The sequence below is a fragment of the Camelus ferus genome, chromosome 23 (assembly GCF_009834535.1).
Source record: "Camelus ferus isolate YT-003-E chromosome 23, BCGSAC_Cfer_1.0, whole genome shotgun sequence".
NCBI classification, from domain to species: Eukaryota; Metazoa; Chordata; class Mammalia; order Artiodactyla; family Camelidae; genus Camelus; species Camelus ferus.
In genome coordinates, this window is record NC_045718.1 from 10,762,164 (window position 1) to 10,785,092 (window position 22,929).

The window sequence follows — 22,929 nt, forward strand, 5'->3', positions numbered from 1 at the left end:
ATTACTAGTTACGAAGTTGTCTCACGGAACCAATTTGGCTGATTTTTGTACTTGTACTCTCAGTACAACATTATGATTCAACAAATTTTAAAGCAGCAGAGCAGTTAATGCTAAATTTGCTCTCACTCATGGGATTTATTCGCAGAGTAGTCCGTCATTCATTTTTTTGAAGAGTGGTGTTTTTTTTTCATAATTCCTAATAGCATAGTGTCAGTTACCACATGCAATTTGTTCATGGGTATAAAGGGAAACAGGTTCAAGGATGTCTCATTTGCTCCAAACGAGAAGTGGCAGGGGGAACTGGTTTTTTTGAATCGGTTGTGACCCGAAGGATCTTCGTGTCTTTCAGAGCATTCCACGGGTATTCAGCAAGTTTTCTATCAAGGATGCTCGGAAACCCTTTAACCAGAATAAAAACCGCTATGTTGACATCCTTCCTTGTAAGTGCTCGTTGAGAACTGAATTTCCACATGTTGAGTCTACTTGATTCGTCATGATTCCACTCATTTGTATTTCTTTTCTTGGAACAGATGATTATAACCGTGTTGAACTCTCTGATGTAAACGGAGATGCAGGGTCAAACTACATAAATGCCAGCTACATCGATGTGAGTGGAAGTGCACACCCGCCAGGTCCCACCCCATCTCGGTCACTCTGTCGTCCATCACCTTCGTTTTTCTCGTATCCATGCACTCCGTCTGGTCCCTTCTCTGTCATGGCGGAGTATTAGAAGTACTGTTAGAAATAATGTGAAGCAAGCCCACAGGTGTCATTGGTACAAACAACACGGTCACTCATATTTGCAAAAATAGTTCCTATTTGCTACTGGCACTAGGTAGTGTAGGGTTTTTCTCTGCAGACAAAGTGACACTAAGAGTTAAAACACTCTGGTGCCTGTTATGTGCTGGGTATTAGACCAAATGATCTACTTGAGTATTTTTCATAAGAGCCCCACCTCTGACCCTTGCCGTGGAGTCGGGGACTGGGCGGCTCTGGTTAATTCATTACTTTGCCTTGTTCAGTTAGTAAAGATCTGATGACATTGTGCCGCATGGCTAACTTATCCAAAATACATAAATGTGTAATTTGTTATACAATTGTTAAGTGATGCATCACACAAATTTTAAAAAATGTAAACAGTATAAAAACACAGACAGCTTGAAAAAAATCTTCATCCCACGCAATCCACCATTTACCCGGGGCCTCCACCCACCTGGAAAGGTGGCCTCTGTGTAGTTTCTCATTCATCCTGGGGGAGTTTCTACATAAACAAGAGAACTCCAACATTTGTTCTTCCTTTCTTTATCCATAGGTGTTAACATAATACCCACACTGCTCTGTACAATGCTGCATTTGCCTAAAATATGTGCTGGATAAATGAAATATCACTAAAAAGAAGGGAAAGGCGAGCTTTTCCTGTAAGGGGCCAGTTGGCAAATATTTTGGGTTTTGCAGGACATGCCATTTCTGTCACAACTACTCAGCTCTCAAGCCGAGCAACTACTTCCACAGACAAGGCAGAATGTGGCTGTGTTCCAAAAAGACCTGTGTTTACAAAATCAGGCCATGAATTCGGCCCACAGGCTGGCCTTTGCTGACTTTGGACATAGAGCATTTCTACATCTTTCTTTTATATTTTTGGAGTAATTCTGGGCATGGCTGCACTGTGGCGTATTCCATCAGTTCTGATAGTAATGGGCATTAAATTTGTTTTCTCATCTACTGTTGCCAACAGTTAGTGGTTTATTATAACTAATCTTGACTCATGTTATCCCACAGTGAGTTTCAGTGTATCTGTAGGGTGACCTCCCAAAGGAAGAATTCCCAAGCTAAGAAGAATATGCATCTGTAATTTTAAAAACGTTTCCAAGCGGTCCTCCAGTGGGGTTGTACCGATTTACATTCCACCCGCAAATAATGAGTGTTTATTTCCACTCAGACCCACCAGAAAAATGACTGTCAAATTTTTTTTTGACAGTCAGAGAGTTGACAGTGCATTGGTCATGCTACCATATATGCTGGTTTATGAGGTCATTCTTAAATTTTTCGTAAAGTAAAATAACAGAAAAGCAAAAAAACAATTGAAGTTGGGGTTTTGTTTGCTTGTTTGGATCTATTTGAATATATAAACTTTCAGTAGAGAAGATGAAATGGTAAAATTCTATTTATTTATTTATTTATTTACATGGTGTATTAATTTCCTAGAATGGCCATAACAAAGCACCACACACTGAATGGCTTAACACAACAAAAATGTGTTATCTCACAGTTCTGGAAGATAGAAGTCAGACATCGGGTGTTAGCAGGGCCATGCTCTCTCTGGAAGGTCTGGAGAAAAAAATCCTTTGCATCTTCCTGGCTTCTAGTGGTCCCTGGCAATCCCTGGCGTTCCCTGGAGTGTAGCTGCGTCACCCTGTCTGTGCCTCCATCAACACGTCAACACATGGCCGTCTTCCCTGCGTGTCTCTATGTCACTGTGTCTCCTTTCTCTTACAAAGACACCAGTCATTAAATATAAGGCCCAACCTCAGCCAGTATGACCTCATCTTCCACAGAGACCCTAATTCCAACTAAGGTGACATTTTGAGATTCCGAGTGGCCATGAGTTTGGGGCAACATTATTCACTCTACTACACACAGTTTATGTAAAGTAATTAGAAGGATTTAAAGGATCTAGGATGCCTGCGTTACGCTTCTAACTTGCTGCACCAGCCCAGATGAGGAGAACGCCCATCTAGTTTTAAAGATTGTTCAAGGCATATAACAAAGACACATGAAGGTTATGAATACTGTTTGTAAACGCTAACTAACATGTTTGGCACAGTTAAATACCTGATCGTGAGTTTAAAAAAATCCCCCTTACAATTGGAAACTGCGGAGGGAAATACACAACCAAGAAATGGTGGATCTAAAGCAGCTGCTTCTGTTTCACAGTTTGACATGTGAATGAATAATTGAGGGCTCAGTAAATGACATGTCTTTGTGTGTGTTTTGAATAGGGCTTCAAAGAACCCAGGAAATACATCGCTGCACAAGGTAATTTATCTGCAGGTCCAATATTCTTTTTGAAAAATTGTTCTATGGCACTTTCAAGAGGACACGTCTTACCAGGGTTTACTTGCTCACCTCCCAGGTCCCAGGGATGAAACCGTTGATGACTTCTGGAGGATGATCTGGGAACAGAAAGCCACAGTTATTGTCATGGTCACTCGCTGTGAAGAAGGGAACAAGGTGAGGACTTTGAAGATTCATTGAGGGAAGGCCTAGGGCCTCGAGGTGGAGGCTGGGGTTAGGAGAAGACAGTGCTGAGTTGCGTTTTGAAAAGTCCTGTGTGTATGTGCTTGATGACAAAACAAAGTTCTCTATTTTAATCAGTATGACATTTTATTTAAATTTTTCAAACATGTAGAAAAATAAAATACATATGTATATATATACATATATACAAGTAAAATGTAGATGTTTCTGCTTAGCTGGATTTACGAGTGATTCCTTTTTTGTTGCAGTGTTACTATAATTATAAAATGTTATCATTACAGTATTAAGTTCAGTACATTTTTTTTTTTTACTTTATTACTTAAAAAAAAACTTTTTTGTAGGGGGGTGGTAAGGTTTATTTATTTAATGGAGGTACTGGGGATTGAACCCAGGACCTTGTGCGTGTTAAGCACACACTTCACCCCTGAGCTATACCCTCCTTTCCTAGTTCAGTGCATTTCTGTGTGCTGATTTCACAAGCACTTGTGAATCGTGACCTTGGGCAGATAGATGGTAGTTCGTGTAATGTGACTTAAGGAGGCACGAGAGCCTCCCATCCCTCAGCCTGAAATGACCCACGTGCCACCACATCATTTCTGCAGACCACTGAGCAAGTCCTTGTTTAGTCTGCAGCTAAGCTGGGAAGATCACCCTTCTGCTGGGTAATGTGAAGGAAACCCTTCAGGGCAGTTAGTGGGAAATGGAATACATTTTCAGCATCACAATTTAGAGGAGAATATACAAATGTTTGGAGAATTTCAAATGATACATGTTTGCTTTGTTTTGTTTTACAAAGAATGCTTAATAGAGAAAATCGCTTAACTGAATGATGATTATTTTTTTAAATATAGAACAAGTGTGCAGAGTACTGGCCGTCGATGGAAGAGGGCACCCGGGCTTTTGGAGATGTGGTGGTGGAGGTCAATGAGCACAAAAGATGCCCAGATTACATCATTCAGAAGTTGACTGTTACACATGTGAGTTTGCTCTGTGACATAACTTCAATTTTCACACGTTGGTCTAAAAATGTAATTACAGAATATTAGATGTGAGACATTAGCATACGTCTGGGAAATTCTTTGTAGTGAAATACAGGAGGAAGAGCTGGGTTAGAGCAACAGCACAAGCCAACGGGGTCAAGGTAGGTCACTAGTGAAAGCAGTGTTCACATGGCGCCACATCAGGAGCTGATGACGCCGTGAGCCTTGGAGAGTAAAGAAAAGAGGCCATTAAATGTGTTGAATAAATGAATAAATTACTGAATGACTGACAAAAAGGGTGTCTAGCCTCAGTGGGTTTATGGAAAGACTATTTATACAAATGGCAGACAGACTACTGTAAAAGTAAACAGTTCTATCTCTGTAGGGCAGAAAAAGTGTTGAATGTTCAGTTCAGGGGCCCTGTCAGTGAGGCCTTCGGCGGTAGTGAGAACGGAGGCCTTCACGTGGATTGTGTGGTGCTGTTCCTGTGGGAAGTTCAGGCCTACGGAGAAGGGAAGTTGAGCAGTGGCCGCTCGGGCCTGGGGGTGGGGCGGGGCAAGTGCGGCGGCCCGTGGCGTAGGTTTCTTCTCAGGGTCACGAAGATGCCCTGTGATCAGCTGGCGGTGATGACCTCACAACTCTGTGAATATAGTAACATATATAATAAAATATAAAAAAAAACTTCTGTACTTTCAGGGAATGAATTTAAGGCATGTGAAAAATATCTTAATAAAGGTGTTGAAATGGAGGTCATTATAGATAAGGCTGAAATTTTCTCTGAATTCCATTTATAGAAGGTTATTTTCAGTAATCTAAGTTGCATTTCCATATGGTCCAGATACATCTTCTGCAAGGAGAAACAGCACGTGCGTGTTTCTCCCCAGGCCTCCTAAGACTCCGGTGGCATCACCAGTGACTGTGCCCTCCGAGGGCTGTGACTGTCCCAGCAGGGCCCGTGACTGAATGCACGACGCCCCGCGCCATGAAGGCCTCCCGTGCCAGGCCTGAGCGGAGGCCCGTGCCAGTCTGGTTGCACTGGTTCGCCTGACGTTACTGCTCTGATTAACTCAGTCGTTTCCTATCTGGACAATTGCAACCACCCACGCTCTGTTGCTCCTCCTGATATTTCAGTGGAGGTGGTTCTTCTTGATTCCTGGTCAGAGAACTATGAGTGATGCCCCTGCTAGTGGTTACCTTGAAACTGGGGCAAATTTGAGCTGTTATTTGGGGCTGCCTGTCCTCAGTTCTCTCTCTACAGCCTAAGTGGACCTTCCTAATAGGAGAATATAACATTCATCAAATAATTAATCAGACTTTCTTCCATGACAGTAGTCCTGTTTGCCTACCAAGCAGAAGTATTTCAAACAACTGTGAGAATGGCTTTTAGTTTATATCTTTTAATACCCCCTCCTCCCACCAACCCCCAGTTTGTGCGTGTGTGTGTGTGTGTGTGTGTGTGTGTGTGTGTGTGTTTTAAATTTCTTTGCTTGTTTTGGTTTGGCGGCATGAAAGCTCCTGGCAGTTTCGGCTACCCTTGCCACACCTCACTTACCTCCCTGGTAAGTAACTGCTTACTGGTCGGTGCCTGCCAGTCCTGCACGATGGCTCAGTTCCTAGTTATTTGTTGGAAACGAAAATGTGATCATGGATGAAAAGAACTTGCATGAGGAGTGTTCTGTACTGGCCTTCCCTTCCGCCTATTTTTGTCCCATAGTTTGCCTTGAGAAAAGCAAATCGTCTAAAAGAAATATTATCTCCTGACTAGAAAAAAGAAAAAGCAACCGGAAGAGCAGTGACCCACATTCAGTTCACCAGCTGGCCGGACCACGGGGTCCCGGAAGACCCTCACCTGCTCCTGAAGCTGCGCAGGAGAGTGAACGCCTTCAGCAACTTCTTCAGCGGCCCCATCGTGGTGCACTGCAGGTAAAGGGAGGCCTGCTCCCGCGGCGCCGGGCTGCTCGGATCCGCGCCCCGTGGGCTGGGAGGGCCGTTGCCCCACTTCTGCAACTGCGATCCTGAGAAGCAGTCTCGGAGGAGGAACCTACATTGTTTTCTCTGCGTCACCCCGGTTGGCTTTTCCATTCCTTTTCCTGCCACACTCACGCCTTCAACCATTTCCTTTGCTTTGTCAGTGCTGGTGTGGGACGCACGGGCACCTACATCGGGATTGACGCCATGCTGGAAGGCCTGGAGGCAGAGAACAAGGTGGATGTCTACGGCTACGTGGTGAAGCTAAGGCGCCAGAGGTGCCTGATGGTTCAGGTGGAGGTATGTGCTCGCCCGCGGCCACTGGCCTCACCTTTGCCTTCTGATGTAAATCTTTTCGTGGCGGGAGAAGTGATCTTAAAGGAAATCCAGATTCTTCTCAACCTGTCATTGAAAATAGTTTCAATTTCCTGAAAACTAATAAATCATTTGGTAAGCACCAATCCCATTAGAAGCATTTTGCACTAGTGGCCACAAGAATTGTGGAAGAAAGATGACTGTAAAGTATACTTTAAAAAATAATGAAATACTATTTACACATATCAGACTGGGAAAAGGCAATGCCAAAACCCGATTTGGCAGCATCTCATAAAATTGAAGCTAGCGGGACAGGAGACTAGAGTGCAGTGGCTAAGAGCCTGGATTGGGGAGCTAGAGCTAGAAGTTTCAAATTGTGCTTTTTATTCTTAATACTCAGCACCCATTTACCAGTTTTTAATGTTCCTGTGCCTCAGTTAAGTCATCTGTAAAATGGAGATAATGACAGTATTTACCTAACAGAGTTATGACGCAAAAGGTAATCGAAGTAAAGCACTTAGAGAGGCCCCTGGAACAGTGCACGTGGTCAGTAAGGGATGGTTTTTATCGAAAATGCCTGCACTTGACCCGGCAATCCCACACGTGGGCTCGTACCCAAGAGAAGCGTCAGCAAACACGCACAACCAGCAACACGCAGGCGTGTTCGTGGCAATCAGCACTGTTAGGACAACAGCAAATGGAAAGCCTTAAATATGTGTCAGTATAGGAACGGACAAACAGAAGGTGGACATGTGGGCTCTGCACAACGCGCGCTGTGCTGCAGGGGACGCGAGATCGTGTGGGTGGGTGCTCAGATGGAAACAGTAAGTGAACGTGGCCACAGAGCGAAATGTATGCAACACAATGTGTGTGACTATTAAGGACACAGACACGTACAATGCTTACAGATGCAAAGATACTGGTGTAGAAGCATGAGAGCAGGCTGCCCACCAGAAATGATTTCCCATGGAAAAATAAAATAGAGGGGAAGCATGCGGCCAAACCCGGGGGACCAGCGGTGGTAGTTAAAGGGTCTGGGAACTCATCAGAAATACGTCATTTATTTGAAAATAGTGGATTCAAATATGATAAGAGGTTAGGAGTTGTTAAATCTGGGCTTGGCGTATTGTGCTTTTTTAGAATAACTTTCTCTGTTCGAAAGGTTCCAGAAAACTCTTTGAAAAAATGTTCTGTGGAGCAACAACTTGCTTTTCTTCCTCTCAGATATAGCACGCAGTTTATTATAGTTTTACATGTTAGTGATTTAACTTCCTGACCCAATGCTAGTTACAGAGGGAAGTGACACGGCGTCTAACTGTTCGCGATAAGACGTAAGCTGCGTGCTGCACGGCAGATGCCTGGCCATCTACCAAGCAATTTTTTTTCCTGGAAAAATCGTCTGAGATGGAACTTGCACATATCCCAGAAACCTGTGACAGCCAACTTCCACAGTATTTAAATGTCACAGACACCAGTTTTCTTTTCCACCCATTGTCATAATACGAGCAAAATTATGGGAATGTATAGTTTATTTAAATATGAGTCATAGGATGGTAAGTTATCAATTAATCATCTGTATTCTTCCCTGAAACTGCAGGCACAGTACATCTTGATCCATCAGGCGCTGGTGGAATACAATCAGTTTGGGGAAACGGAAGTGAACTTGTCTGAGCTGCATTCGTATTTGTGTAACATGAAGAAAAGAGATCCGCCCAGCGAGCCGTCTCCGCTGGAGGCTGAATTCCAGGTAGTAACCGTGATAAAACACCATTAATGACAGCTTGTACCTCTGTTTTCCAGTGCTGGTGACATAGGTCCCAGATGGGAACCTCCCGTAATGCAGAGCACAGATGAGGAAACTGAGACACAGAAAGTTTAAGAGAAAATGCCTGAAAGCACACAGCTATTACGATTTGTTTCAACCTCGAAATCCGACTTTACAGCCAGCATTTTAATCATCCCTCATTAAGCTGGTGTAAAACAAAGTGTCAGAATAATAGTATGTGGCCACAGAGCTGGCCTGCCGAAGGCAATGCAGCATCTCACCTTTAAGAACTACATCTGGTTCTGGTTTGTAAAGGAAATAATTAGAGGGGTTTATGACTGCTTGGGAGGGCGAGCTGGCTGGAGCCGGTAGACAGAAACTAAAGGATAAATACACGTGTCCTAACCTGTTTGTTTGGCAATTACTCTGAGAACTAACCTATGATTTCAGAGAGTTGGCATGGCTCTCTCCAAACTGTTCTGTTGTCAAAAAAATGTTTTGTAGCTTTCCTCTTTCCCCTACGATTTTCAGTTTATTGAACCTTTCTCTAAACTACAAAGCTGGTCAATTCGGAGAGTTTCACAAGAGCAGGAATGTGCTTTTAATCAGACGCAGAATCGCTTAATGTTCGGAATCAGAGTGGGGCGGGTGGGGGGTGTGGAGGTGGGCACGAGATAACCACCAGGTGACACCACCCACCAGAAGACTGAGCTGGGGGGCAAGAGCTGGCCGGCCACCAGCGTGGCCTTCCCTAGGGGGCTGTCTGATTGTCCTCACTCTTTTAGCTGGTAATTCAACCCCGTTTAATACATTAACCCTATACGCATACACTGTTTGAAACATTTATACGTTTAATTTAAACATTCATATGTAAAATCACTAAAGGAAAGGGTAAATTCTTTCACTGAGCAAATATGATTGAGTCTGTGCTCTGGGCTGTGTATAATCCTATATACAAGAGCCCAAGTGATTTGGAGGTGGGCGTGGGGAGTAAGTGTCCTGCAGAACACAGGGAGTGACCACAACTCTGAAAGAAACAGGGAAATGAGTCCATCTGAGCAGAAAGGGAGGCAGGAAGTGAGCTGGAGATGCAGTCTGATCGGCAGATTAGTGACGGAAGTTGAGGCGGCTCGTGTCTGGTGGCCTGGCCTGGCCTTGCTGTGGCGCCTGGTCACAGGTAGAGAGCTCAGTGGTGCGGAAGCGAGTAGGGAAAACAGGAGCTTGTGCTTGAGAGAGAGACGCATGCGAAGTCGTCACAGCAAAGTGGGAAAGCCATCTCCCAGCAACGGCGGTAGGGCTGCCACACATGACGGTGGGATCATTTGAAATTTATGGTCATGAATTTACGGAGAGTCATTCGGTTGTTTTGTTTCGTTTTGTGTTTCTGATCCCTGCAATGACACTGGAGTTAGGGGTGGTGTATAGTTGGGTCAAAGCCATCTAGGATTTTTTTTAAAGTGACCAATTGAAAGTTGGGAAGCAAAGGAACTGAGGGTGTTTGCAAGTGAGTGACGTAGTGTGGACACAGAAGGACACGGGGCATGTGGAGGAAGCAGCAAAGACAATGTACCAAGGGCTGCGACAGGACTGCAGGGGGCTGGATTGGAGGCACTAGGATAGGAAGGGTAGGGATGGCAGAAATCATAGGTTTTAAGGTGATGCAATGTTTGGAATGCAACTTACGAAGGTAGAGTGGAGAATGTGGATGACTGGGGAGCTAAGAAATGAAGACACTGGAGCGTTGATTCAAAACAAGGTGTCATATTTTAAAACTATGTACACAATACATACACACACACATATATGCACACAAATATGCATGTGTAATCTTACCAAACTGTGCAGGACGACTCCCTCTACTTGGGTTATTCATCCACTTGACAAATATTTATTGAAGCTATTTATTGGGAAGAGAAGGCTGCAGGCAGGAGATCTTCCAGAAGAAACTGACATTTAAACTGATATCTAAAGGGTGAGGAAGTCAGCAGAGTGACAAGAGGGGTCATGGTGGTCCAGGCAGGAAACACCCGTATGAGTTTGCCGAGAATCAAAGGACAGCTTGGCTCCTTCCAAGGATTGAGGAAGTTGATTCGGCTGCAGTGCAGAGGGGCCCAGCAGGAGGTGAGGCTGGAGAGGCAGTCAAGGGCATGACCTGAAAGGCTTTCTGTGTTGCACAGATGTTGGAATCTTCCCAAGGAAGCTGCCAGAAGCCTGAGAAGGGCAGTCTCTGTTTTGTGCGTTAGAAGGATCAGAGCAAGTGAGACTGAAGATCAAGAGGCCACTTAATGATGTTTTCAAGGGAGGAATCAGAGTGGACTAGACTACGTAGGGAGAGAGGAGAGGTAGGAAGACTGGAGAGCTTTACCGAGAAACATGGCAGGTCTGGCCGACTGATTAGCTCCTGGAAGAGCAGCCAGGAAGGCTTCACGAGATGACGTGCTGATTATTCCAAGCATGAGCCTAGACTTCTGCAAATGCTTTACCTGGAGAACTTACTTGGGAGCTATTTAAAATAATTCACCATTGCTCTTGCAATGCGGATAATAATCACCATCTGTCCAGTGCTTTCCACTTACACAAGAACAAACCATACTATTTGGCTATCTGGCACCTATTAGCCAGGGAGCTTATTCTGTTATATAATTGCATATTTTTAGTTCAAACCAACCGCATCAAAGTACTAAATACCTGAGCAATTAAAAGGAAAAATTTCGAGGCAAACGTAAAAATTGTGATCTTGGAGAAGGTATGCAAATTTCACAAAACTTGATGAAGTTATTTTTTGAGTGTCTTATGCTACAATAATAAACTAAGCCAATACTTCTGTTTTTAAAGGAGTTTTCCATGCTTTTCCTTTCCCTCAGAGACTTCCTTCGTACAGGAGCTGGAGGACACAGCACATTGGCAAACAAGAAGAAAATAAGAGTAAAAACAGGAATTCTCACATCATTCCATGTATGCTGTTTATTTGATTTTATTTTTTGTACCAGATAAAGTTAAGCTCACTTTTGGATTTGTTTAATGTGAGACACACACACAGATGATCTTGAAGCAAGTTTTTGACATTTGTTTGACAGTAGAGGATAGTTGTAGGCTGTTTAAATTTCAGTTGTAGCAAATACTTTGGACTCCAAACATTTACAACAGACTTTGGAAAAGTGGTTCTGTTCAGTGTTTTTCTTCTACCAATTCGTTCAGAACTGGGTTGTCAGAAAGACGTCACTTCTGAAGCTGGGAGGAAAAAAAGGCCAAGTCCTCTTACCAGTTCTCTCTCATCTTCAGTTTATTTCAGTTATTTACTCCAGAGTCACTGCCAAATAGCAAAACTGCACTTTTTTGTTCCCTTGCTCTTCCCTCTTTATCCCTTTCTGATATCAGGGAGGCTAAAAGTAGGTGGAAAGTGTACTGTAAACTGTCAGTCATCAAATTTAACAAATCAAACTATGCATCATTCTCAAGACTTGAATTCTGCTTTATGAGTATATTGCTAGGACCACATCTGGTGCAAGTAGAATTTTATTCAGCTGCATTTACTAAAATTAGCATGGAGGAAACATAACCCAAGCCAATAAACCAGACAACCAAATAAATCGGATCATGCATGGTTGACCTACTTAATTTCTGAAGATGTCCTTATGAATATAGCCTAGAATATAGAAATGGTGGTGCTATAGCTAATCAGGTCATTCGGCTAGGCCATTATAAATGAAAGAAACTGAGAAATACTGAGAAATAATGGATGGAATCATTTTCTTGATTAAGTAATAATTTATCTGAGATACCCATTTAATTAAGATTGTTAATTTAATGTTAATAGGATATCATTGGAAAATTAGGTTTTTACCTAAGGTATGTATTTTCTTAACTTATATATCTATTTTTAAACTTATATCTGGCAGAATGATGAAATTCCATGGAAAATAAAGTATATGCATTGAAGATTGAATAGTTACACGAAACTTTATGACTCCTATTTGCTTAACATAGAGTTATGTTCTATGTTTTTTTTCCTGGAACTCTCTTGGGACCTCCTTTTTATTAGACTTTTAAAAAGTAATTTGTTAATCAATAAAAATTGAAGAGGATCTCATTCCATGTAGATCAATATATTTACAGAATGCAATCTATTGCTTCTAAATTACTTTCTGATTTCCATTTGACAATCAAGCAGAGATCTGGTCTTTTAAAGAAAGACTGACTCCTAGTTTGCTTTGCGTAGATGACTTTAACAGGGTGCCACTTCGACACGAGCTGGAAGTGAGCAAAGAGAGTGAGCACGATTCAGATGCGTCTTCGGACGATGACAGTGACTTGGAGGAAACAAGCAAATACATCAATGCGTCTTTTGTCATGGTAGGTCCGCACATTTCCAAAATCCGAGATCTAATGCTTTAAACAATATGCCTGTGTTATCATGGCCCTGCATGAAATGATTTTTATCAAAGAATGGTGAGCTTGACCACAGCTAGGTATTGATGGACACAAAAGTCTCAATTTTCATATTGTATTTTAACTTACTGAAATACTTAGATGTTAAAGCTTAATGAGTTGATATGAAATAAAACAATGCTATTGCTTACAATTTATGACAAATATGACTATAATTTAGAAAATATTAAATTTGAGCAGAAACTAATGTTTGAAAATGCTTGTATTTACCCAGATAACCCAAACTGTAAGTAAATCCAAATTTGTATATTTGTAGAGTTAAGCATTTTTCATTCAGGTTATTTGAATTATGAGGTGGGTCTGTTATATACCTTTTCTTAAAATGCACTGAGAATTCAAACAAGGAATTTCAGTTATTCGGTAAATACTTTTTGCACATAGGCTCAGCTGGATTTCTTTCTTTCCCCAATTTTCCTAAAACACACATTCATAGAATACGAGTTTAATGATGTGCTCTCATGAGAATATATAGACACAAATTAGAGACACAAAGATAATTTGAAATGCTCTTGCTATTTTTTTTACAATCACATTAACCTTTTTTAGAGAAAAAATGGTACTTGGGAAGGAAAATTTGGTTCATCTTCTAAACTAATATCTTCCAACGCTGATTCCACATTCTTAGCCCAGTATTGTAATTAGCTAACAAAGCACCTCACATATAGATGTCACATTATCGCGTGGACCTAAGAATCTTAATATTTTTATGTAACAGCATTGATATCAAATTAAGTGACTACATTTCCAGATGGTTATTTTAATGCTGCACTGTTCTCTCGTCAGCAGGAGTAACCAAGTCTCACCTATTTTATTTCACTTTTCTAAGAGTTACTGGAAACCGGAAGTGATGATTGCTACTCAGGGACCACTGAAGGAGACCATTGGTGACTTCTGGCAGATGGTAGTCCAAAGAAAAGTCAAGGTGATTGTTATGCTGACAGAGCTAAGGAGTGGAGACCAGGTTGGTACTTTTAAGAATCTCTTTTTAAAAATTTTTCCATCCTAAAATGTGATTTCTTCATTCTTGGATTACTTGCTTGATGGCTACACCTGTCTCCTTTTGAACTCTTTGTCGCACAATTCCATTGGAAATTCCCATTTTCCATCCAAGCATCCGAGCACTGGCCTCTGAAGTTTTGCATCCGGATCCAACCTTCTCTCCTGTTTGTCCCTCCTCAGCTGCACCCACTGCTCACAGATGACTGGCAGCACCCGAGGACCACCTCTGCTAAACACAACAGACACAGCCGCGTTCTCCTTCTTTTTCTTCCAAGATGAAAACCAAACTCCTCAGTCTGATATTCAAGACCCTGAACAATCAGGCCCTCAAATGTCTTTCCATTTTCCTTACGTTTCTATGTTTTGCAGACTTTCCACTCTGGTTAAGGAGGTTTACTGGCTGAATCTTTAACACACCATTTCTGTTTTTATCACTGAGTCTCAATTTTCTGACATTCCACATATCTCAAGTTCTCTTCCCATGTTGATCCCATTCTCCTAGAAGGATAAAACTCCTGAAATATGCATCTAAATCTTGTCTTCTTTAAACCCGTGGAACATTTATGGTCCTAAAATTCTGCAGTTGGTGGTGAGCTTAAGGCTTACTTCGACCTCCCCCCAGTGCCTGTTACCTGTGCTGGGTGCTCCCCTTAGCACTGACTTAGCAGCATCTTCCTGGCGGCACATCTTAGTTTTAGCACCTAACACGTTATCTGACACATGTTAAAGCTATTTAATAAATATCCTCAGAAGCGTGTAAATATATTGCATGCTTTTTCTCTCCCTCTTTTCCCTGGTTTCCTACCCCTGTCCACAGAAAGTAGCTTTTTTATTTTTATGTATTTTTTTTGAAAAAGAAATGTTCATTCAGATTTCCAACATGGAATTCCAGCAGTCTTTTCTTTCATCTAAGTTGCAAGGGCCAGAAAATGGAATGGGAGTGTTGTCAGCAACGGTGGGGCTGTAGTCGGTGGAGAACCATTTGCAGAGGGAAGAAACCCTTTTGTATTCCATCTGTTCTTCAACCTGACCCCTTCCTAGGATGGCAGAGCCCTTCTGTGGTCCTTCTGGGGTGTCCTGGCCAGCTCGGTGACTCCTCCGTTCCCTTGATTTACACCAGGAGACACCACGTATGTGGTGAACGGATGTCTAACAGACCTCAAATAGATTTTAGGTTTTTGTGAGTAGGTTTCAATTTTAGAGCACAACTAGTCATTTTGATTTAATAGAACAGAGGGAAGAAAAGAGAGAGAGGGAGAGACAAAGGCAAAGGCAGAAAGGGGCACTCTGAACACTGAGGAGGCAAACAGAACGCTTGTGTAGATGTTGAAAGCGGTCTCCCCTCTCCAGGAAGCCTGTGCTCAGTACTGGGAAGAAGGGACCCAAACATGCGGAGACGTGGAGGTTCAGATGAAAGACACCAACAGATCTGCGGCCTACACCATCCGCGCGTTCGAACTGAGACATTCCAAGGTACAGAAACGGGTTCAGGAGGATGTGTACCGGGTGGACGTGACCTGGTAGGAAAAGCTCGTTCGTTGGGAAAACAAAGCAACCATCAACTGAATGTTGTCAGGGTAGATTTTTTTAAATGACTTAAATGAAAGTAACTATGAGGAACATGTGACCATCAAATGATCACATGGGCTGAGCTTGCTCTGAGCGTGTCCCCTTGACCTCCGCTTGCAGAGGAAAGAGCCGCGCACCGTGTACCAGTACCAGTTCAGCAGCTGGACGGCGGAGGGGCTTCCCGCGGAGCCCCAGGAGCTCATCTCTATGATTCAGAATCTCAAACAGAAACTCCCCAAGAAGAATTCCACCGACGGGAATAAGTACCACAAGACGGTGCCCCTCCTCGTTCACTGCAGGTGGGTGGGGTTGCGTGAGCCGCGCCCTGAGCTCCGGGAAGCAGCGGTTCACACCTCCCGTTGGATTCGACTCCGCCTGGTGGCCGCAGCGCGTGGCCGCAGGGGAGCCTGCACGGGAGTCTAGCTCTGCCCCCTGCTCCCGCAGCGTGCCTTCTGCAGAAACGCGGTAGAAACCAGGACAGCTCGGTGCCACACTGTTAGACTGCGAGTCCTTAGTACCAGTGTCGTGCCATCCCTGACGCCCCCTTGCCTAACGTTGAACCTGGGATGTCATGTCCTCAGTAAACTAATGAACGAACAGAAGGATTCATGGGCAGGTAGATGGAGGGACGTGACGTTTTACTTCTGCTTCAGTGCATTGAGTCACTCCTTTAGGTGTCAGCAGACTCCAGAGGACTGAGTGCTTTGCCTCCAGTGAACAGCTCTCAAGTCATGTCTTAACTGAAACCTCAGTGTTTAGCAACTTTGATTTGAAACCCATCACCTGACTTTCTAAGCTGACCCCAAAGGCAAAGATTTGCATAATAATACTTGAGTTTATGAATTTCTGTTATGCAGACCCATAATGTTTGTCTGTGGCAGATACCTACGTAACCATCTCAAATAAGAAATACTGAAAGAAGGATGTGTGTTTACATAAAAATGTTAAGATAATGGAGACATGAAAAACAGCAAAAATGGGAAACGTAAATCTAGTGACATGCTTTTAGAATGTTTGAGAAAGCTTGATAATAATTATTAGAATTGCATATACTACAATCAAGCCCTTAGATATATACTACTTTTGGACATCTATTTTCAAAGGTAAAATTTACATGGAAAGAACGTGGAAGAAGGGAGATTTAGGCTTTAAAACTATATGTGCTTCTTAAGGTATGGTTGAATACCTACTATCTGTTCCTTGGTTATGAGTGAGGTTAAATGAAGTTCTACTGATAACATATTCTTTAAAATGAATTTTTAAAATAATGTAACACACCTTTCACAATTTGGAAAATGATTTGGTTGCCCTCTTTTTAATGAATAATTCCACTAGGCATCATTTTTCTATTGGTATGGAAGTCTAAACGTTTGTAAAAAAGCATTTGAGAGGCAGGAGTGAGGAGAAAAAGCATGTGGTCTAGAAATTTACGAAAGATCAGGTCCAGCATTTCTGGTTCCATCAGTTTCTGGGTATGGCTTTCTCTCCCCTAAATCTCAGTGTCTCATCCATCAAAGTGGCATTATGTTATTTGTTGTAACAACTTCGGATGTAAATAAAAATGCATTCTCATTCATAGACTACTAAATAGAAGAAAGTATATTTTTAAAGCCTGAGATAAACATGTTTTAAACTATAGGTCTGTTATATTCGCAAGTTGGAAAAGTTTGTACAAAAAATGCACTTAGCAGAAGTATTTTACTCCTAAGAGACTAGAATAAAATAATTACAATAAGCCTGCAGTGAAGAACATATTTATGTTTCTCTCTTCCAATTTTATTCCAATATCACCTTTTCCATAAAATGTAGAATTATTATTATTATTATTATTATTATTATTATTATTATTATTATTATTATTATTATTACCTTTTCTTCCTTTTATAGAGATGGAGCTCAGCACACAGGAGTATTTTGTGCTTTGTTTAACCTCTTGGAAAGTGCAGAAACAGAAGATGTGATAGATGTTTTTCAAGTCGTAAAATCTCTACGCAAAGCTAGACCAGGAATGGTTCCCACATTTGTAAGTATACGCCACCACTGGTGTTTAACATGCTTTGCGATTTTTCATGGGAGGGGAAGGTAATTAGGCTTATTTATTTATTTTAATGGAGGTACAGGGGATTGAACCCCGGACCTCGTGCCTGGTAGGCATGCGCTCTACCACTGAGCTACACCCAATTTCCTCTCCTCTCCTTCCCTTTCTCCCTCCCCTCTGGTCCTCTCCCTTCATTCTCTTCTATTCACTTTTCTAGTCTTATTTTTTGAATTCCATTTTTACATCATAACTCACTTTGAATTGTTATCAGCATAAATAAGAAAACTAATTGGATTTTGCCAGCAATTTGTGGTGGCATTTCTGGAAGAATATTTCTTTAAATGCTCATTAATTTCCTAATTTCCCCAACCTTTAATCTTGTATCAAATTGTGTTGCCATGTAGCAGAACATCCCAAGAGGCCAATCTGGTGAAGCTGCAAAGGAGATTCTGAAGAGTATTCTATAGTCAAACCTTTAGATGCCTAAGGAGATTTTAAAGGTCCTTTGTGGGGAAGGTGTAGCTTGGTGGTAGAGCACATGCTTAGCATGCAGAAGGTCCTAGGTTCAATCCCCAGTACCTCCATTTAAAGATAAATAAGTAAACCTAATTATCTCCTCCACCCCTCCCCCCCCAAAAAACCCCAAAATGTTCTTTTTATGAAAACACACATTTATTCCACAAATAAATGATTAAGTCTTGGTAACTTTCATTTGATGTAAAAATAATTCCACAAACCTCTTTTATGTGATTTCTCCCTTCTTTCCTGTATTAGGAGCAGTACCAATTCCTGTATGATGTCATTGCGAGCACCTACCCGGCCCAGAATGGACAAGTAAGGAAAAGCCACCATCAGGAAGATACAATTGAGTTTGATAATGAGGTGGACAAAGCAAACCAGGATGCTAATTGTGTGAGTCCACCGGGCCCCCTGGACGAAGCCCCTGAAGGCAACAAAGAGGATGGAGGCTCCAAACCAGCGAGTGGCTCTGAGGGGCCAGAACATTCTGCCAATGGTCCTGCGAGTCCAGTTTTAACTCAAAGTGCATAGGAAGAGGCATGCGGGGGCAACTCGCAACCCCATATGAAGTATGATTTCTATTTTTCTAGAAGTAGTGAGGCAAAACTGGTACACAGTGGATTCATGACATTCAAGGACCAACATTGGTGGGAAGTTTCTATTTTACAGCTGTAGAAAAATATTTAAGACAGTTTGGCTGAAGTATTTTGTACAATCTTGTGCTTATTTTAAAGTTTTTTCCATCATTCAGCCAAAAAAATCACCTCTTTGTAGTCTTTGTATGTGTGTGTGTGTGTGTGTGTGTGTGTGTGTGTGTGTGTGAAAGAGAGAGAGAGAAAGATTTCAGGTAAATCTATATGCTGTTGAGAAACTTTGCCTTTTTGGTTTCTTTTCTTTTCTTTTTTTTTTTTTTTTTTTGAAGGAAAAAGACAAGACTTTATTCTGGAAATGTTAGCTTAAATGTCTATTTTTTTAAAAATCATGTCACGTGTGGCCTCTTTGTAAGAATAGCATGTACATTTCTAGAATGACCTCAAGATGGCCTCCTTGTTCTACCTAAATATCTCAGAGCTTCCTGTGTTACTTCTAGAAATAGATGTAAACGTAGTGTGTGTGTATAGTTACTACAAGAAAGTTAACTAAATTAAAATTTGGAAACCTTAGGTTCCATATGTTAGCATTTGGTTCAATATCTTTTCAAGTTTATTTAATCTAATTTAAAATTTTCAGGCAGGCCTATCTTGTTGTCCTCATGTGGCGGTTACACCTTTGCAACACAGATTAGTCTTTGTATAATATGTAAAAGTCACTGCTGCATAATTTTGACCCAAAATTATAGGTTTGTTGCAATTGAACTTAAATATCTTTAAACAAATGCATTTTCTATTAAATCCAGAGGTTAAAAACAGAGTCATGAAAATGTATTTGTGCTAAATATTTACATGCGAGGCCTAATATAGTTATTTTTTTATGGACTAAGACGTCGATATGAGACATAGAACATTGTATATGCTTATTTTTCATCGTACAGTTTGTCTTTGACTTTCATTAAAGTGCGTTTATCTTGAATTTCTCAAATGCTTAGACTGTTTTTACCAGGAATTGATGTCAATAATTACAATAAAATTCAATTATTATCTCTTTTTGTACATAATATTTTAGGCATGATAAACATTCACACATGGATTTTGGAAGCATGTATTGAAATATAGGCTCATGCAGTTAACATCTGTGGAGCAGCTCTGCAGGTCTCATTCTTTTTTTTTTAAAGATCTATGGTTTAATTTTGAATCTAGAAAAAACTTCAAGAAAAATGGTCATTTTCAAAGGGTAATAAACAAAACTTCCTTTACTGAATTCTGCATCAGCCTGTTCCCTTAGCCACATGTTACCTTTAAGGGGGTTTCGCTTTCTGTGTCTTCACTATCCTGCCTGATTCTAAATCTCTCAACTATTGTCGTCAGTTGCTGCCTGATCAGCTCCCATTTGCCTTGTGATCATCCTTCTAATTCTTTTGTTCCTATACACACAGAATTAGCCATCAGTCCTCACAGCGTTGTACAGCACCTTGCCGTTAACAAAGACAAGAAGGGAGTTTTAGGATGAAGCAATCGTTTCTAATTTACCTTGTTTACTTTTATCTCTTCACTTACTAGTGAAGAAAGGGGATTGTGAACCATCCACTATCAGCTCTGGCAAGAAAGGAGACTTGCTTTACCCCTCTCACTGGCCGTGCAAACCCCAGTGCCTGAAGGCTGATGAGTTCCCATCGGAGGATGTGGTTGAAATTTACAGTCCTCATGTTCAGTAGACTAATGTCAGTGTGTGTCTGTTTCTTCCACGAGCCGCTTTCAAAGCACAAACAGCAAACAGTCTCAGTTCTAAATTATCCACAAGTAAAGTTTTAGTATAGAGGCCTTAGCTGCCAGTGACACTTTCCAAAGATAGATGTGGGTTTTAGATGTGTGTTTTCCCATTTGACTCTGTCCTTTCAAGAAGACACAAAATGAATACTTAGATAACAGAGCAATGGGAATTTCTATTAGTTTACCAGAAGCAAGCTAGGCACATTTTTTCCCCTTGTGTGTGTGAGAAGTTGTGGTAACAGGAGGGGCAGCGCGGTGGGCAGTCAGAGGCTCCATTACCCCGTGAGAACACGTATCGCTCGGAAGTTGGGGCCCGTCCCACTGGAGCAGGGACTCATGTCTATGATTTTTATCTTAAAAAGGAAAAGAATACGTGAAGCACAGACCCATGTCTATGACCGGGGTGGCATTCCTGGGGAATCTGTGATGAGACATTAAAAATTCCTTCCTCTAAAGTTTGGCACCGCCATTAGTAATTCCAGGACCTAGTCAGAAAAATTAAGCAAAAAGTTCCAACTTAATAAAGCCTGGTCCATTTTAGGGGCAAGGCTTGGATCCTATTGTATATTATTAGACAGAAAGAGACTGTGTCGCGTTCCATTTAAAGTTTGCTTATTTCTGGTGCTAAAATTCACTGGGAATAAAAGATACACTTAGCACTCTAAAAATTCAGCTCCCAAGCCATTCATTGTCTTTACATATGACAAATGCATATTTGCAGAAGAGAAATATACATTTTAATCTCTCTGTAATGCTAAGCCTGTATGAAGTGATTAGCTGAATGTCTTCGCAATGATTGTTTTTAAAGTGTAAGTGTCTCCTCAGAATGCAATGCTTGCACAGCGAAATTTTCATCTCTTTTGCTGTTTTCCTGCTAAAACACTGAATGTGAAGTTTATTATTTCTTATAACTAAGACTGGTCTTAATTTTTAATTTACACTGGAGATTAGTTAGCAAATGTTCTCATAGCACTATATTAGGCCTAAGGAAGTAGATGCAAACTGTTCTGGCTAATCGCAGAGAGTTTCTTGATGTGAAGACTTCCAGATGCTCAACTTCCAAGGAAAGGAATATCTCTTAGAATAAGTAGGAGGGGCTATGACTCACTTTCTTATGCAGGTTTCACAGCTGGAATGACCTGAAGGTTCTTCAAAGGGACACATCCAAAATTAGGATTTTTTTCATTCCCTGTTTTGGGTGAAAAGATTTATTCTGCAAAAGGTCCATTTTCTGTAATTTTTCTTTTGTAAGCCCCTTTATACTTCTCTTTCCACTTTCCCAGTTCAATACTAACCCAGTCAAAGGGTGTGCATCTTATATCACTTCTTAATAAATAAAAAAAATTATTATTATTATTACTAACATTTATCGAGGCACAATTCTTGCCAGGCATTTGATTCATTGTTTTACCTGTATTTGTTTCTCAAGACAAATTCTCCAAAGCACATCCTCTTAATATTTCTATTTTACTGATGAGAATGTGAAGCTTAGAAAAGTTTGGTACCTGGACTGTTCCAACACATCTGAACCAGCTCTTACTGGCACTAAAGTCTGTGTTTATAAGCTCCTGATCTTCTGCCGTCCCCAGTATCAACTTTGTTCACATATTTTGAAAAATTAGTGGGAAAAAAAGCAGTCTGAATTTCTTTTATGTCTTTTCTCAATCCTGTGATTAGAACAAAAACAAAAATAAAACCACGTGTAACATATGCTCTCAACAACCCTGTATGCTCTAGTTAGCTGAGCTGAACTCACTCACAAGATTGAAGTGATTACACAAAAATAAACACACTCTTAAACACCTACAGGAAAGGGCTGTTCTCAGAATGCATGTAAACAAAGATCACTTCGTTCCCAAAGTGAGAGCCAGGAAGTAAAACCCAGCAATAAGTCACACATGTCATTGTTCCATTGTCTCTCAATTTGGTAATCAGAACAAATTCTTACTGTTAAGATCACATTTCAGTGCATTTGCAAAGGACCCATCAATCAGCATTTGAAACAAGTTAACAGGGTGCATAAAATGGAAACCACGTCTCAGAGAGTATGACTCACTCCTTCTCTGGTAAGTGAGCCCAAGGGCACTTGGTTTCTCTGACCTAGCTGTCCCCAAACATAGGATGCCAGGGACCTGGACACGGATTTCCTATGGAAAATGACACGTGCGTTTCCCTCTAGAAAACCAGGGCTTTCTTGATTCATGTGCATAATAGTAAAAGTGGGACCTCTGCTGCACTGTATTTAATTTTCCAGGAAAGGAGAACTTGTGGGGCTCAGTCTCTTTCAGGTATGATGGGCGAATCCTGCCATTAGGGGCTGGTGACCTTTCAAAGACTGAAAATATTGTCTTGAATTTTTACGGCTTGTGTAGTCTTGGCTGTGAGATGGAGAGAGGATGTGGCACCAGGGAGGGAAACACTCTGCCCACTGTCATCACACTGGATGAAAGACGGTAAGCAGTTGAATTGCCCATTAGCACCTGTCCCTCAGCTGCTAACCCAGGATCCACATAGGGTTTCCTCACCACGTTCCAAGGTAGCTTCATACCAAGAATTTTTACTGGTAACCCACAATCCAGGTTTGTCATTAATTCAGACTAAGTTGTCCCTCATGAATTACAATTCATGACTTTTGTCATGCAAGTTAGAAAACAGAAAGGGATGAAACAGATGATTGCCTTTCTAGGAAACTGACATGGAGTC

General features: G+C 41.4%; 1 protein-coding gene across 1 annotated transcript in view; it reads left to right on the forward strand.

Moving 5' to 3' along the window:
- The window catches only part of PTPRC (protein tyrosine phosphatase receptor type C), a 102,399-nt gene extending 82,890 nt beyond the window's left edge, over positions 1-19,509 (forward strand). Inside the window, 15 exon segments of the mRNA XM_032466457.1 lie at positions 350-440; positions 531-607; positions 3,000-3,036; positions 3,134-3,231; positions 4,110-4,235; positions 6,004-6,161; positions 6,371-6,506; positions 8,119-8,268; positions 11,151-11,241; positions 12,506-12,639; positions 13,562-13,696; positions 15,085-15,207; positions 15,424-15,602; positions 17,191-17,326; positions 18,116-19,509. Of these exon segments, the coding sequence (XP_032322348.1) occupies positions 350-440; positions 531-607; positions 3,000-3,036; positions 3,134-3,231; positions 4,110-4,235; positions 6,004-6,161; positions 6,371-6,506; positions 8,119-8,268; positions 11,151-11,241; positions 12,506-12,639; positions 13,562-13,696; positions 15,085-15,207; positions 15,424-15,602; positions 17,191-17,326; positions 18,116-18,391 (1,947 nt within the window). The 3' untranslated portion in view covers positions 18,392-19,509.
- Positions 19,510-22,929: the final 3,420 nt, after the last annotated feature.